General features: G+C 36.5%; 2 protein-coding genes across 2 annotated transcripts; one reads left to right on the top strand and one right to left on the bottom strand.

Moving 5' to 3' along the window:
• The first annotated feature begins 2218 nt into the window (after positions 1–2218).
• On the top strand, positions 2219–5318 carry LOC113717384 (probable xyloglucan endotransglucosylase/hydrolase protein 27). Its single transcript, XM_027242206.2, has 4 exons — positions 2219–2662; positions 2766–2866; positions 3187–3395; positions 4460–5318. Exons 1-4 carry the CDS (start codon positions 2482–2484, stop codon positions 4947–4949), a joined length of 981 nt encoding a protein of 326 aa, XP_027098007.1. The 5' UTR covers positions 2219–2481; the 3' UTR covers positions 4950–5318.
• A 1085-nt stretch (positions 5319–6403) lies between these two features.
• Positions 6404–13053, bottom strand: LOC113717385 (anthranilate synthase beta subunit 2, chloroplastic-like). Its single transcript, XM_027242207.2, has 7 exons — positions 12563–13053; positions 12399–12469; positions 11975–12012; positions 11756–11866; positions 10805–10904; positions 9721–9856; positions 6404–6727 (listed from the first exon to the last, which is right to left on the bottom strand). The coding sequence occupies exons 1-7, from the start codon at positions 12839–12841 to the stop codon at positions 6623–6625; spliced, it is 840 nt and encodes a 279-aa protein (XP_027098008.1). The 5' UTR covers positions 12842–13053; the 3' UTR covers positions 6404–6622.
• Positions 13054–15296: the final 2243 nt, after the last annotated feature.

The following is a 15296-nucleotide window of genomic DNA, read 5'->3' as shown; positions in this document are numbered from 1 at the left end:
GGTCTCTAATTTTTCGAGTCTCAATATTAATCATTAAATCTTTTAAATTTTTTTTTCTATAGCTATAAGCAGATTTTCGAACCTTTTTTTTTTTCAAGATACAGACGCATTTATCAATAAAGATGTCATGATAAAATACTATAAAACATAATCTCAAACAATAACCATCCAAACAGAGCAATATATACGTATGTATTAAAAAATAATCCGTGTAGATTCACTTTTGTCATGATTTTGTTACTTTATCACTCTTTGAAGGCATTAAGATTTGAATAGGTTGCTTTATTCATATTCAAGCTTGAAAGCTTCAAAGAGGGATAAAGGGACAAAAGATGGATGTAAAGTGGAAAAAAGATGAGTCATTCCATTTGTTTTAACCTATCTTTTCTGGCAGACAATTGATATGTTCTTTCTATACTATTTGTCTCCGCTTTACTCTTAGTATCAGTGATTAAGAGAATAACTTTAATCAATCTTTGCTTAGAAGTCTCTCGATCGAATGAGTCGCTGATGGTTATTTTTCCAATTTTAACTTAGTGAAATCCTTAAAAGTATGCAATGCATCCAAGTTTATGCCTTAAGTTTGTAACTCTGTTTGACAACAAAGTGCAACCTAATTTGTAAGATGCTTTACTTGTATGGGTTCGAATCACTAAGGGATAAGTCGAGAATCACTGTTAATTCTGTTTGATGTGCACAATTATTAAGTGGATATAATATGAACTTTTAATACATCATCAGTTATAAAGATACGTATGGTTCTCGATTTTCCACATAGATGTCCAAGTGAAAATATTCGTTTTAATTTCAACGATGATATAATAAAACAAAAAGGCGACAAGAAAGACTTTAATTATGATAAGTGATTAGATTTAATTCACTCATGAGACATGCTCCTAACTCTAATGCCTAATGGCACACACAACATGACTACACTGTTCCTAAAGCAAAAACTAGTAATTAGTGGTTCAATTGACTGTTACTCACTATATTCTACTCCCTCCATCCCATTTTGATAGTCCAGATTTTTTTTTCATACGAAAAAGTAGTTAACTTTGTTGGAACAATCAATTTAGGTAACTATTTTTTCAAAATACCCTCACATTAATTAGAGTATAACTTTATGAGAACTTGAATTGATGGTAAAAAAAGAATCAACTCTCATGAAATAGAATAGGTTTATAGTAACAATAACTTAAACTGAATAAGGGTATTTTAGGAAAATTAAAATATAATTATATTCTTCAATTGGAAACTGGATTACAATTTGGGACAGACGAAAAAGGAAAACAGAATTATCAAAGTGGGACGGAGGGAGTAGTTAACTTTTTTTCATCATGGTGTATTTATTTGTTTATTTATTTAGTCGTAAATACTAAATACTGACCAAACAAGGATGAATACTTCTCACTTAAGTATAGTTTTTTCATATAAAAATATTAATTCATATTATTCTACCTAGCATAAGAACCTACATGCATTATATTACATGCATTATATGTACGGGTACAAACGTAACAAATGGATAGACACTTGTTAAGATATAGTTCAAGTGTTAAATTTAAAAAAAATAAAATTAATTAGAAAAGTATGTAAATGTAAGGAATAATAATTATTATTATTATGTGCAATCATATGGTAGGTTAAGTATGATTTAAGAATGTTAACAACTACCTATTAGACACCCATTACAAAAACCCATCTAAAAAATATTGAAACGCTTCTTGTAAACATTGAAATTTGTCTTACCACAAAAGTTTTTTAAAAAATCAATGTTACATAAAACTCAGGGGACTATGATTTATTGCGACAAAATCACCTTTTAACTTCCTCAATTTCGACTAAAAATTAATTAGAAAATTTTTTAAAATTAACATCTGTTGCAATGTGACATAGGTAGATAAAAAGATAATTCAAGAATAAAAATAATTTTAAAAAAATGATTGTGATGTCAAATTTTTTTTTCTTTCAAATAACTCTAAATCCAAACACATGTCCATTTGTTTGTCCAACTTATGAATTGATTTTTGTCAAGTACACAGCAGTCAGGTAAGTCCCAAGCTAAAAAATTAGCAAGGCACTTTTCACTAAATAAATAATACTAATGTAAAATACTACTAAAACAAGAGATTTTCTCAACTGAAAGTTTGTCTATGCTTTTGAACAGTTCACAAGTGTCACCTTTCAGTCTCAGCACCCAATAAAATCACAGCCCCTCTTGTCTCCCTTCTCATCAGCCTTGTCACTCCTCTCTTTCTCTTCACTTCCATAGAGATTGAGACTCCTCTGTTTTCACTCCTTTTCAGTTTCAGTCTCTCTTCATATCATCTCCTCTCTCTCACATTTGCTTTCTCAGTACGACTCTTTTACACACACAACACACACTAAACACCCCGAGAAACACCTGGAACAATTTCACTTATACAGACAAACTGATCACAGAAAAGCTCTTTATATATATAAAAAAAAGAGGACAAAAGAATGGTGAATTTTCATCTGGGATTTTTTGCATTAACCACCTTCATTGTTTTGGTTTGTGGGGCTTCAAAAAACCTTCCAATTCTTTCATTTGATGAAGGGTACTCTCAGCTTTTTGGTGATGATAATCTTATGGTCATTAAAGATGGAAAATCAGTTCATCTTACTTTAGATGAAAGAACAGGTCAATTTTTCTTAATTGTTTTATTGGATTTCTAAGAAATGGTTCTTCGGCTTTCCTTTGACCTTTTTTCCCCCTTTGTTGCACTGGTTTGTTGTGATGACAGGTTCTGGATTTGTGTCACAAGACATTTATTCACAGGGATTCTTCAGTGCTTCTATTAAGCTTCCAGCAGATTACACGGCTGGCGTTGTTGTAGCATTTTATGTAAGTTTTTCCTTGATCAAGCTGAAGAATCCCACATAACCTTGTGATCAAGGGTACAACTTTAGATACTCACCCTCTTAGACTCTCTTCATGGTTCATCCTTCTCATTCTTATAAAGAAAATAAAATAAAAAGAAGCCCAGATTGGATTTTCTTGATCATATTTTCTCCATGGAGTTTCTTGATTTTCATAATTTTACTGAAAATTTTTTAATTTTTTGAGATTATAAATTATATGCAAGTTTTTTTCTTAAAGAAGCAAGGTCTTTTTCTACTTTTCCTTTTTAATGCTAAAATTGTGTTTATTTTGGTGGATGACAGATGTCAAATGGTGAAATGTTTCAAAAGAACCATGATGAGGTGGATTTTGAGTTCTTGGGGAACATAAGGGGTAAAGACTGGAGGATGCAGACCAATATTTATGGAAATGGTAGCACAAACGCTGGCAGAGAAGAAAGATATGGGCTTTGGTTTGATCCTTCGGAAGATTTCCATCAGTACAGTATCCTCTGGACTGAGGATCAGATTATGTAAGAATCCCAAAATCTTGCATTATTTGTTTCCTTCTTGTCCTCTGAATTTTGCTATTTTTGGTTGCATACTTTGCTCTGTAACAGCTTTTACTTGACTGATTCTTTGATGGAGGCGTTCTATGTGCACTGATGTTCTGATTTTACTGTTTTTGGGGTTTCTGCTGTGATGTCTCAATCTATATTTATAGCCTTTCCTTTCTTGGAAATGCTATGTGGATCCTTCCATGTTTATTTCCTGTTCTGAAGATGTTATGTTATGTCTTAATTTGACTATATTTCTTATTTTCGTTACCAAGAATAGTAAATGAGAAGTAATGATCCTCCTGTAAAGGAATTTTATGCTCTCTGTTATCAATTCTTGATTGTATGCAGTTAATGAATCAGCAACCTGATCAAAGTGAGAATGACAATTATGTAACCATAAGTTTCCCATCTGTACTTGAATATTGTTGATCTGCATTTGGGATCCTATATTGTGGAGTTTTTATTATTCTTACCAATATTAAATTTTCACTTGATGACTACAGTATGTCATGAACAGTCCAATTTCACTATTATGGCTGTTTTGCGAACAGAATTTTGTCTGTTTTTTGTTTGAGGATACTAGCAGTTATTTCTTGCATTTTTGGAATACTATCCTGATTTTCCATTGTTTTTACATATTTGCACGCCCGTAAGATGCAATGCAATTTGCAGATTTCAAGGTTTTTTCCCCTTTTCCTAGTAGTTTCATGTTTTACTTACTTATTTAAGTGCCTTTTGGACATATTGAGGTGAACAGAAGTGGGTATTATATGGCCAATACAGCTTGTCTTCAAGAAAAATTCAAATAAAATCAGCAACATCCCCAGACACATTACAGAGACGTTTTTACTGTGCACCAGGCAGTAAAAAAAATTTTTTTTTTTTAACTCTTGTCCCACATCAAAGATGAGCCTACAAGCAAGCAATGAGACCACGCTTGTTGGATTTGTTCTGGCTAATGTACATTTATGGTGTCTTTTCATCAAGACTTTGATCCTGTTTTGTTTGTTTTGGTATCTCATTTTCTTTTATTGCAGCTTTTATGTTGATAATGTCCCCATAAGAGAGTTCGAAAGGACAGCAACAATGGGTGGGGACTTCCCTTCCAAGCCTATGTCATTGTATGCAACAATATGGGATGGTTCTGATTGGGCTACAAATGGAGGAAAATTCAGAATCAATTACAAATATGCCCCATACATTGCAAAATTCTCCGACCTCGTGCTCCATGGCTGTGCAGTTGATCCTACTGAGCAGGCAACAAAGTGTGACATTGCTCCAAAACATGATTCAATCCCTACTGGTATCACACCTGAACAAAGAATTAGAATGCAAAACTTCAGGAAGAAGCATATGCAATACTCATACTGCTATGACCGTGCTCGATACACGGTCCCTCCAGCTGAATGTGTCCTAGATGCTGAGGAAGCTGAAGGCCTCCGTGCATTCGACCCCGTTACTTTCGGAGGAGCTCACCGTCACCGGGGCAAGCGACACCACCGGAGCAGATCATCATCATCAAGTTAGGGAGAGGCATCCTCTACGTAAGAATGAATGTCTTGTGGATGTTGTTATATCCTATATTTGTACTGTCACACCTTCCTTTCTAGTCTTGATTAATGATGTTCTTTCCCTGTGCATACCACCCCCAAAAACCAAAAAAAAAGAAAAAAAAGATGAGAAGATAAAAAGAGAAGTCCACAGATTGTTTTACAGAGGGTGATAAGATTTTTATATTAGCCATTGATCATCAAGGGGTATGTATATATTTCATACCTTGAGGTTCCCAGCCATGTCCTTGTTGATGTATTATTGTCTTCAGCTATGTATTATAATTCCCATTGTCATATGTTCCAATAAACATATTTAATAGATGGAGTTATTATTATATAGAAACTTGTGGTGGGGTTAATGTCTTCCAATTTTTAAAGGGGTATTGTTTATGGGGAAAAAAAAAATGATATCTATCCATGAAAGCACAGTAGAATGTTTGTATCATAAGCATGATTCTTTGTGTATGATAATCCAAAATATAAAGGCCATTTGGTCTGTTTAGCCATTGAATTCAAGACTTTGTCATATGCTCTGAGGACAATTTTTCTGATGTGGTAAATATTGGAATCCGATGAATCAGGGATTGTGACAGCAGAAGCTGCGGAGACAAATGGTAAGTGCCTTGGGAAAAGTTTCACTAAGGGTTAACTGAACTTTTGGAAATTTCACTGCAGTCCTTCAACTTCAAAATGCTGCAACTTGGTCCTTACAGTATGAAAATTCTTGCACTCAGGTACAGGTGCATGCAGTCGCATCTATTATTGCCCCTTGATTTTAGATACTTTCCTAATTATAATTTTACTTTTTGGGTTTTTCCAGCAGGTATCTATTGGACATTTATTAAGATATATTTCATATGCTAAATAAATTTTGAAAAATCTAAAATTAATTAAGAAAAACGAATAAATGCAACGAAATTAATTAGAAAAAGTACATAAATAAAAGAGAAGATAATAGTTGTTAGCGTGTGTATACACTATAGATTAAATAGAATATAGATGTGTTAACTATTGCTTATTAGACACCTATTAAAAAAGCCCGTACTTTTTAAATAGTTAAACTTGAAAACCCCCCCCCCCCCCTTCCCCCTCCCCAAAACAACCAATGCACAGCACCCATAGCCATTAGACAAAGTATTGAAGATGTTCTAAAAATATTTGGTACCATGAATGTAATAATGGAAAAACTCAAGATCTAGTGGCATTAACTAATTAATATGCAATGTATAAATTAAAATGGCTGGTGAAATATTAAAAAATATTTTTAAAAAAAACTTATGTGAGTCTCGGTTTTACTCTATTTTCTGGTATTGCATTGCAAATTTGTAAAAACATAACTAGCTCTATCACAAAAGTCAGTCATGCATTAACAGATCTTTAAACAATTGCCATTTTCTATATGCACAACATAAAAAAAAAAAAAAAACAGAAAAAACAGTCCAAACAATATTACATAAGGCGTTTTAGCCTTGTAGAAAAGTATACAGCAGCAACTCTACATCCACACACTGTTAAGGGTAGGAGAGCCCAGTGAGGGTTTTTAAATTCTATTCCAAAAAGAAAACAAACCAATAAATTGCAATATCTAGTCTTGAGAATTTATGAATTCCCTGAACATGATGCTTTGACAAGATAAATTATAACTGTTCATTCCTCAGATTCAGCTTCCTTTCTCTCAATCATCTTGATGAAATTACGAACTATTGTTTTGCCTTCATCAGTTATGATGCTCTCTGGGTGGAACTGCACTCCCTGCATTGTGAAGTAAGCAAAACATCAGGTTGAACAGTAAAACAAGATAAAAATCTTATAAGAGATGCAAATCTGATGAAAGATTAAAAGAGAAGCTTATCCTCAAGATTCAGTGTCTTGACAGACAACATGAACTTCTGTACTTTCAAGCATAACAAACCTATTAAAAGAACCTCCACAGGAATGAACTCCTACATCTCAGACTACTATAACCAAGAAAGTTAACTAGCAAACAAGCTCAGAAAATACGAAAAAGTTGTGCATCCTGACGCCTAGTCGGTTACCTTTATTTAATGGATCATACCTTTAACTGCAATTTTTAGCATCATGCCTTTAACAACCCTGATGAGATGCGTTATGCACGGGATACATCTAACAGGAACCTAACATTATGGAAGGTAGTCAACTCTGCAGAATGTTCATCTTCTAAAGTTGAAATGCTTTTTTTACCACATTATACACTAATGTAATTATATACCCAGAAGTTCACTTTTGCCTTTTCAGACAAAAGCAAAACGTGAAGTTGATCATGTTAAATCCCAATATAGCATAATTTTCACTTTAGCCCTTAACATTTACTTTCTTTCACTTGTCACCTTTGATTGTTAGTCAAGAACAACAATGCCAATATTATAAAATCAAAGCAAATAATCATCCAACGGATTTTATCTTCCTTTACGACTCACATTCCTTTGACCTTTTTTTTTTTTTTTTTTGTTCTCAAAAGACAAAGTATTTTCCAAAAAAGAAGCAAATTTTTAAGTAGTTTAACTTGCTCAAATGGCCTTCAGAAACACTAGCGCATCCTTGAAACGGCACCATTCATGGGTTGTTTTGGTGAGAGTACCTTGAAAATCTCGTTCATCATTGACAGAATAGAATTCAGGGTTCACAGCAAACTCAATCATCTGATTACCGAAAATCTCCTAAAAGTTCCAAGATGACAAACATGACACTATCTTTTTGAGGATTAAATGAATACAACTGCAACTCTTTCCTTATTCATTGCCTCAGGACACATAATGTAGGATTTGACTTTAAAATATTGTTCATGGCCTGAGCAAGCAGCATCCTTCCCCATTTTTCTTTTACCCCCTGATCTACGTACCTATTTCTCTCAATTTACCCAACACAGAATACATGCACACATACAAAACCAGAAGAATACGATAACAAACAAAAAAAAAAAACTCTCAAAAATCTTACAAGTACCCAAGATAACTAAAAGACCAAACCTACGTGTGTGAGATAAAAATACAAGCATGCATGCATCATACATACATATATATCTCTGTGTGTGTGTGTGTGTGTTTATCAGAATCTGTCATATGGGGAGAATCAGATGTCCTGAAGGCATTTACCACAAAGCCACAGTGCAGGAAGAGGAGAAGAAGGAATATGGCAGTGCAGGAAAGAAAGATGTTACAGAAGATCTGTAGCAATGTTTTCGGAGAGGGCTGCTTAACATCCTATAAGCAAACGCACCATGCGGCACTAGCGATCGTCCAAGACTTAAGCTTTGAACGGTTGCTAGTTCAGCCTAACCTCTAAACGTGCAGAATTTATGCAGAAGCATAAAGTAAAGAGCAGGGAAAGAGAACGTTGGAGGCTTGAAGGAAAGCTTTATATCACTAAGGCTCCAAAAGTTGGCTTACAAATGAGGGGGGCCCATCTATAGGCAAGCCAAGAATCCTTTACAAGACTAGAAAATTCTACCAACTAAGCTACCTAACTTGCTTGTCTAGAACGTTCCGCTAATCTCTTGAACGTTCCCTTACTCTATGCTACACAAGTGCGAATCCTCTAGAAGGTTTTGCACCATTCTAGTACTAATCCTCTTATGTACAAGCTCTTGAACAACCTAGAGTGTTCTGGAAGCCTCTAGGTCTTGCTACACACTCCCAACAATGTTTGGAGAAGCCTCCATGTCTTGGCCAAGCCTCCATGGCTGGCCATTTGCTTGGGGGATTGGGGTGTGGGTCTACTACCAGTCCTAATTTTTCTGCTATTTCTCTTATATACAGTAGTGTATGTCTGCCCTGCCTGGGACGAACACGCACGGTCGCACAGAGAGAGAGAGAGTTGCAACAGAGAAAGTGACAGGAGGAGATTTGCATTTGAAGAACTAAAAATATAAAAAAGAAAATTGAAGAGAAGAAAAATAAGGAATTGCTAAAGGTCAAGGATTTTTATGAAATCAGACATTTGCAATCAGGTCAAATATGTCTTTTGGGGTCCTTTGAAAGCACGTTACCTAGCAAAATGAAAAGATCAAATTCAGCCAGTGAGCTCTATTATCTAAAACAAAATAATTTGCCAGGTAGCCAGGAGCCAGCTTCTTGAGCAAAGTTGTTAAAAAGATCAATTACAATGAAGGCTTTCCTCTCTAACCTTTATAAGTGGTGGCTGCATCAATATGTTCGATAAATCCGAACGTTAGACCCAATTCTGATTCTAACTTCCTATTCCTCAGAGAGGTAGGGTAGCCAAGTTTTGGAAATTCACTAACCTTTTATTACTAGGATCTTCTACTATTCTCCTCTAAAATCAATATATAATTAAACTATCCAGCATCAGATTTAAAATCAGTTTCCAACAAAAAGAAATAATGGAATTACTGAACTTGTATCGCTCTAATACCCCGTGGCCATGGCAAACTGGAAAACGAACTTCTATAGATATTCCACTAAGTTACTTAGCTGAGAAGTATGTTGGAGATCTTATATTTATAATCCCATCAAATTGAAGTTTCCAAATCCAACCTCTTACTAATTTTACTTATCTAATATAGTCCATTATGGTTCCTAATTTTTAAAATTCAAACATGTACAGATTAAACCTGCTGAATTTGATGGACCATTTGTGGGAGTTGGGTCAAAAGAATGCCTCTCCGCATGCATGCACAATACATCTTTTTCCCAATGTGTGAATGTTTCATGCATGAGATGTGTTCTTGGAACATGTTTAGGAAGGCCGGGAAGTAAACTCCTTACCTGGAGATGCTTATATATTTTGTGACGAGCAGCCATAACGAGTCCATCTTCCGTCCAAGCAGTTATCTCAAGTTTGTCACTAGGAAAACTTTCCTTTTCAATCACAAGGCTGTGGTATCTACCAGCAGTAAAAGGGCTGCAACATAAACACAAATCCAGGTATCAGCATATACAGGGATCCAGGATGGTGCCAAAACAAAACATAGTCATATACAAAGATCACACATTAAGTAATTACAGTCTTCATCTTTGACTTAAATTAAGCCTAGAGCAAATCCCCTTTAGACAACGACCTGAGAAACTATTATCATCTCACACAGCAAGCTTGCTAAGGTAGCCAACTTCATGCAATTTACATTACTCCCATTTGACTCTCTAATGCCATGCATGCTAAGATTTAAAGAAGATTTCAGGTTTTTGACTCTTAAACAAGACAATTTGGACCAAGAAAGATTGTAGGTTCCCTTCAACATTTTGCTTCTATCCAACAAATTGTCGTTTTGTGTCTGTGAGCACAAGAATGCTAAATGAGCAGCTTGAAGTCAATGACAACATGAATACCAAGTTGCAAGGTCAAACTGCAAAAAGATAACCATGCAGCTGATAAATAACACACCCATCAATGAGTCATCAGTTTCTATTGTTCCAGTTTAGTCCATCGTATGAATTAGGCCAACAATAATAATTGACTATCCTCTGCATATAAAGCTTGCAACACGTTTCACTATATTATTTCTCAGACTGGTAAGTGTAGCTGGTGCAAAGCATCTATATGGGACTTCACTAGTCTATACTTTGGTATCAGAAAAAGCTTTCTGCAAGGAGCATTCCTAGTTGTTCATTAAAAGGTGGGCCTAGAGTCATAACGTGAATCTTAAGGGCAAAGACCAAGAATTGAATCAAGCTCTAATGCATCACATCAATAGGAATGGAAAAACTCTGATAATTCCAGATATTCAGGATTAAATGCTTTAACAATTGCATATTAACATGACAGGGACCATTATTGACAATAAACAAGCTCCAAACATGCAGAAATTGGTTCAAGAGCACTTAAGTGCATGTCATAAACAAAACAACTCACTTGGATAAGCCGGCTAACAAACCCTCTTCTTCACCCTCATTATAGTACACAAGAGAACTTTTTCCATGCATCACACCAAAAGGTGAGCGCACAATTTTCCCTGCTCATAAAACAAATTTTACCAGAGAATCCAAAGCAACAGAGTAAGCTGAAAAATGAATAAGAATAGCAAAACAGGCCCCACAAAATCCATTGAAGGCTTAAATAACAAATAAGAATTTACATGGCTACATTTTTTGTGCAAGATACATAACATCGTTGAGTCAGATCCAAGTCCATTATAGTGGCCTCCATCCAATTCTTTCAGGTAGTACTGGTCCTTAATCCTTACTTTAATGTTAATGGGCCATGGAAAAGCTTTCAACATGAGAAGAAACTCACGAATTCCATGATGCTTGGCCTAGTCAGTGATTATATTACTTGTAAGAATAGCCTAGCATGCTGAATCTCAGAAACCTTACAGGTTGTGTGTATTCTGACAAGTTCAATCTCACATCAATGACCCGAGGTGCTGATTTATTTGGTAAAGAGAGTCTAATCAACTTGAATGAGTCCTGGCAAAGGTTGACTATCTGATTGGCCAGATCAAGAATGTACCAAATTCGTCAGCGGTTGCAAGCATCAAATTCACAATGCATGTACCACTATTATGACTTTGATTATGCCATCTTTGACAGGTATCATGTAAGGATTTTGGAGAATTCTATCATAACAATGGAATTCTATCATATCACTGCAATAATTGTTTGGAGAATTCAAACAATGGATCCAAATATTTCATCTTGTTCAGTTGGACACGGATGGAACAAAGAAAAAAAAAGTTACTGCTCCATCTCAATTTGTTTAGTACGAGATCAAAACCCTGCATTTTCTTAGCAGAAATTCTTCTGAACCAATGATAAACCATTCAAACACATTCTCTAGCAGTTTATTATAGGAAATGAAAGATACCTCCAAAAGCCTCCCCAATACATTGCAGCCCCATACACACGCCAAATAATGGTACATTTGGCCCCAGTTCCAATACTGTTTGCAATGATATTCCTGAATCTTGAGGTTCTCCTGTTATTGCAAAAAAAAACTAGCAATGATTATGATAGATAAGTTTCACTAGAGAAAAAAAAAGATTCCAGCAAAAATTTTAAAAAAATGAATAAAAGTTAGTCTCACCAGGTCCTGGAGATATCAAAATCCCCCTTGGATTTTTCCTATAAAAATCATAAACAAATTAAAAAGAATTATTTGGCCTTTTCTAAACAATTGATGGCACGTGCAGAATATTGGCAAACAATGGCCTCATCAAGAATACCCTTTCTGCATGAAATCACGCAACTACAGAGGGCCAGGTTGAATGTAAACATGCATAAAATGAGGGACTATTTGGTCATTACACAAAAACTTACTGCAGTTCAAGGATCAATACATTGCAAAACAAAATAAAAAACCAGGAAATCAATATCGTCAAGTCAGACCTCATGCACCTGAAAAGGGCAAACACCAATAGCAAAAGTACAACCACTCAGCTGTACCTTCTGTTTTTTCACTTAAACCTGGCATACAAGATTTTCTCCCAAAGAAGCAAGATAAAGCTTACTTCTTTAATTCCTCCACCGTCAGCTCATCATTCCGGTAAACCTCCATGTTACACCCGAGCTCTCCCAAATACTTCAAAACAGAAACTCAGGAACAAAAATTATCAAATTGAGAAAATAAATCACGAAAAAGAAAACCCAAAAATGCAAAAAAAAATGGCCAGACCTGGCAAAGATTGTAAGTGAAGCTATCATAATTATCAATTACAATAATGGGATTTGCAGTAGGCTTTTTCGGAGCATCATTGTTGACGACATGGGCCACGCCGGATTTTTGCGAACACCGCACCGTCCTAATCGATAGGGAAGTTCTGTTATCAACTGGGGTTTTGAATTGGATGAAAGATTGGCTTCCTTTAAATGGGCTGGTTTGGGAGCTGAGAAAAAAGGATGGAGATAGAAACACAGATTGTTTAATGGAGGGATTTGCTGCAACGGAAGCCATTGACTGAAACGGCCGTTTTTCTCAAAGCTTTTGAGAGAAGGGTGCGGTGGCTGTGGCGGCGGCAGTGACGGTGACGGTCTCGTCGTCGGCGGCGGCGGTGGAGTGAGGAGTGACAGAGTCAGCTGAAATATGAAGACAAGGTTCTGGTTTTTACAACGATGAGAGAAGACAATGGTACAATGGTTTTTGGAAGAGAACGATGTCGTTTTCATGAAGGACTTTCATTAATCACGGGTTAAACGCGTTTTAAAAGTTCAATGCATGTTGCGCTTAAAAAATAAACACAAAAAAAAAAAAAGAATTCAATGCATAATGATGTGAAAGCTTTTCTTTCTTTTTCTGGCTTTTTTTTTAGGGTAAAGTACATAAAATCCCCCTGTGGTTAAGGAAATTGACACGAAACCTCCTCATTGTTTAGAAACTCCCACTTAACCTCCCTGTGCTTTGGACTTGTTTGGATTTTACCTGCTAACCGGCTGATGAGCCGGTAATAATATAAAATACCAAAAATACCCTCATATATAATATGTGAAAAGTTACAGATGCAATGAGTCAATTCTTTAAGTCCGGGAAAGCCTTTGAAGAATGTCAACTTGGATCCATCAACTGTGATTGACTTTCCCTGTCCCTTGGGGGCTGGAAGAATGTTTTCACTTGAGAATGAATTTCACAGATTGAAAATCTTTCGCTGATGAATTTCCCTCTCCAAGACCAAGATGTGATGGTAGCGAGGGCCCTCTGAGATAGAATCTCGTTCTAGAAGGTTTTCCGCATCTAATCTATCTCCCGAAGATGAAGGCAGAGGGGCTCAGCGAGAAGAGGATTGTACCATGAGAGAAGGAACGGCAATGAGTTCATACCAGCGAAGAAATTTTGGCACTATGTTAAAGATGACGGAGTGGAGCTGGTGCCTTTTATTTTGGAGCTTAGTTGAACCACAATGTATGGGATAATTTGTAGACCAGCTAAGTCGTTGCGGCTCATTATGCACCGAAAATATGCTTCAGATCCTGGCTTCTTAGAGTGGGGCTAACTAGTTGCCGACTTGCCGTGGAAAGTTTTCATTTCGTATCTCATTTTGCTGAAATTGGAAGGATTAACACTCAAGTTAGCAGACCAGGCCAAGAACTCAATTTGCACTAACATTCAATATCTATACTAGTTGAAATTGTTGGGCAAGGCAAAAGTCCACTCCATCCAAATAAAAATTTGGGATCTAAATGTAAAACTCATCCAGAAAACAAGCAAACAAAAACCAAGAAGGAGAGAGAGAGGGCCCCCGGGCGGGGGGTGGTGACATCCACAAAGCCGGTGTCCCGAAAAAAGTTGCACTAGACATCCCCGCACTGCCACCGCCACTGCCGCCGCTATCATCTCTCTCACCGCCTCTTTCACAAAAACCATTCTTCAAGAATCCACCAAAGTCAGAGCATCCCTGCAAAAATCCCCTGGAGTGAACCGAACCCGTTAAGACTCGGCAACGGCCCTGTCAGATGGTTGTTCTGGAGCTCCAGAAATTGCGGAGCATTGAGCTTGCTGAGGCTATCTGGAAGAGACCCAGTCAGGCCCTGGTTCCCAATTTGGATCCAGTTGACCCGGTTGTCATTCTTGGAGCATTCAACGTTCTTCCATTGACAGGGGTCTGGGTCATCCCAGCCAAGTGAACTCGGTGGGTTGAGAGCCTTCTTCAAGTCTTGCATTCCTGAAGCATCACTGGACTGGGAGTGGATAGAAGGGGAAAAACCCAGAAAAATTATCACAAAAGAAAGCATAAGGGGAAATCCCAGGTGGGTTTCTCCCATTTTCCACTGAAATTCTTCCTTCTGCAAGAAAAGTTTCAATTTTTCAGAGTTTCTTGAGAGAATGCAAGGGGGGAAAAAATGGGATTTTTGGTTTTAAAATGGGGACCAAAATTTTTTTAAGCCTTTTTGAGTGGACATGTGGGGAATGAAGTGATTTTTGGAGAGAGAAAGAGGAAAAGGGGGGTTTTTGGATCTTCGTTCTGCATCTCTGTCGAAATTTTTCATAAGCAGATCTACAACTATGGTGGGTGCAAGCTTGGAAGAGACATGGAGGACAAAATTGGAATGAAATGAGTTTCTGCTAGACACAAGTTACCATTAAGTCGCGTAAATATCACTCGCTAGCTTCCCAGCCGGTTAGCAGGTAAAATCCAAACAAGTCCAAAGCACAGGGAGGTTAAGTGGGAGTTTCTAAACAATGAGGAGGTTTCGTGTCAATTTCCTTAACCACATGGGGGTTTTATGTACTTTACCCTTTTTTTTATGTCTAAGTAGAATGAAAGAAGTTATTTGGTCATCCGTTTAATTAAGGCCTCGTTTGGAGAGCAATTTTTCAACAAAAAATGATTACATTTTTCGTGAACATATTTAGAGCGGTCAAGGGTCCGGACCCGGACCCGCCAACATTTCCCGGATACGGTTAGGTATATAGA

This window comes from Coffea arabica, chromosome 11c, assembly GCF_036785885.1.
Source record: "Coffea arabica cultivar ET-39 chromosome 11c, Coffea Arabica ET-39 HiFi, whole genome shotgun sequence".
Taxonomy (NCBI): Eukaryota; Viridiplantae; Streptophyta; class Magnoliopsida; order Gentianales; family Rubiaceae; genus Coffea; species Coffea arabica.
Note: the sequence above shows the minus strand (reverse complement) of the source record. Positions and strands in the feature narration are given on the sequence as shown.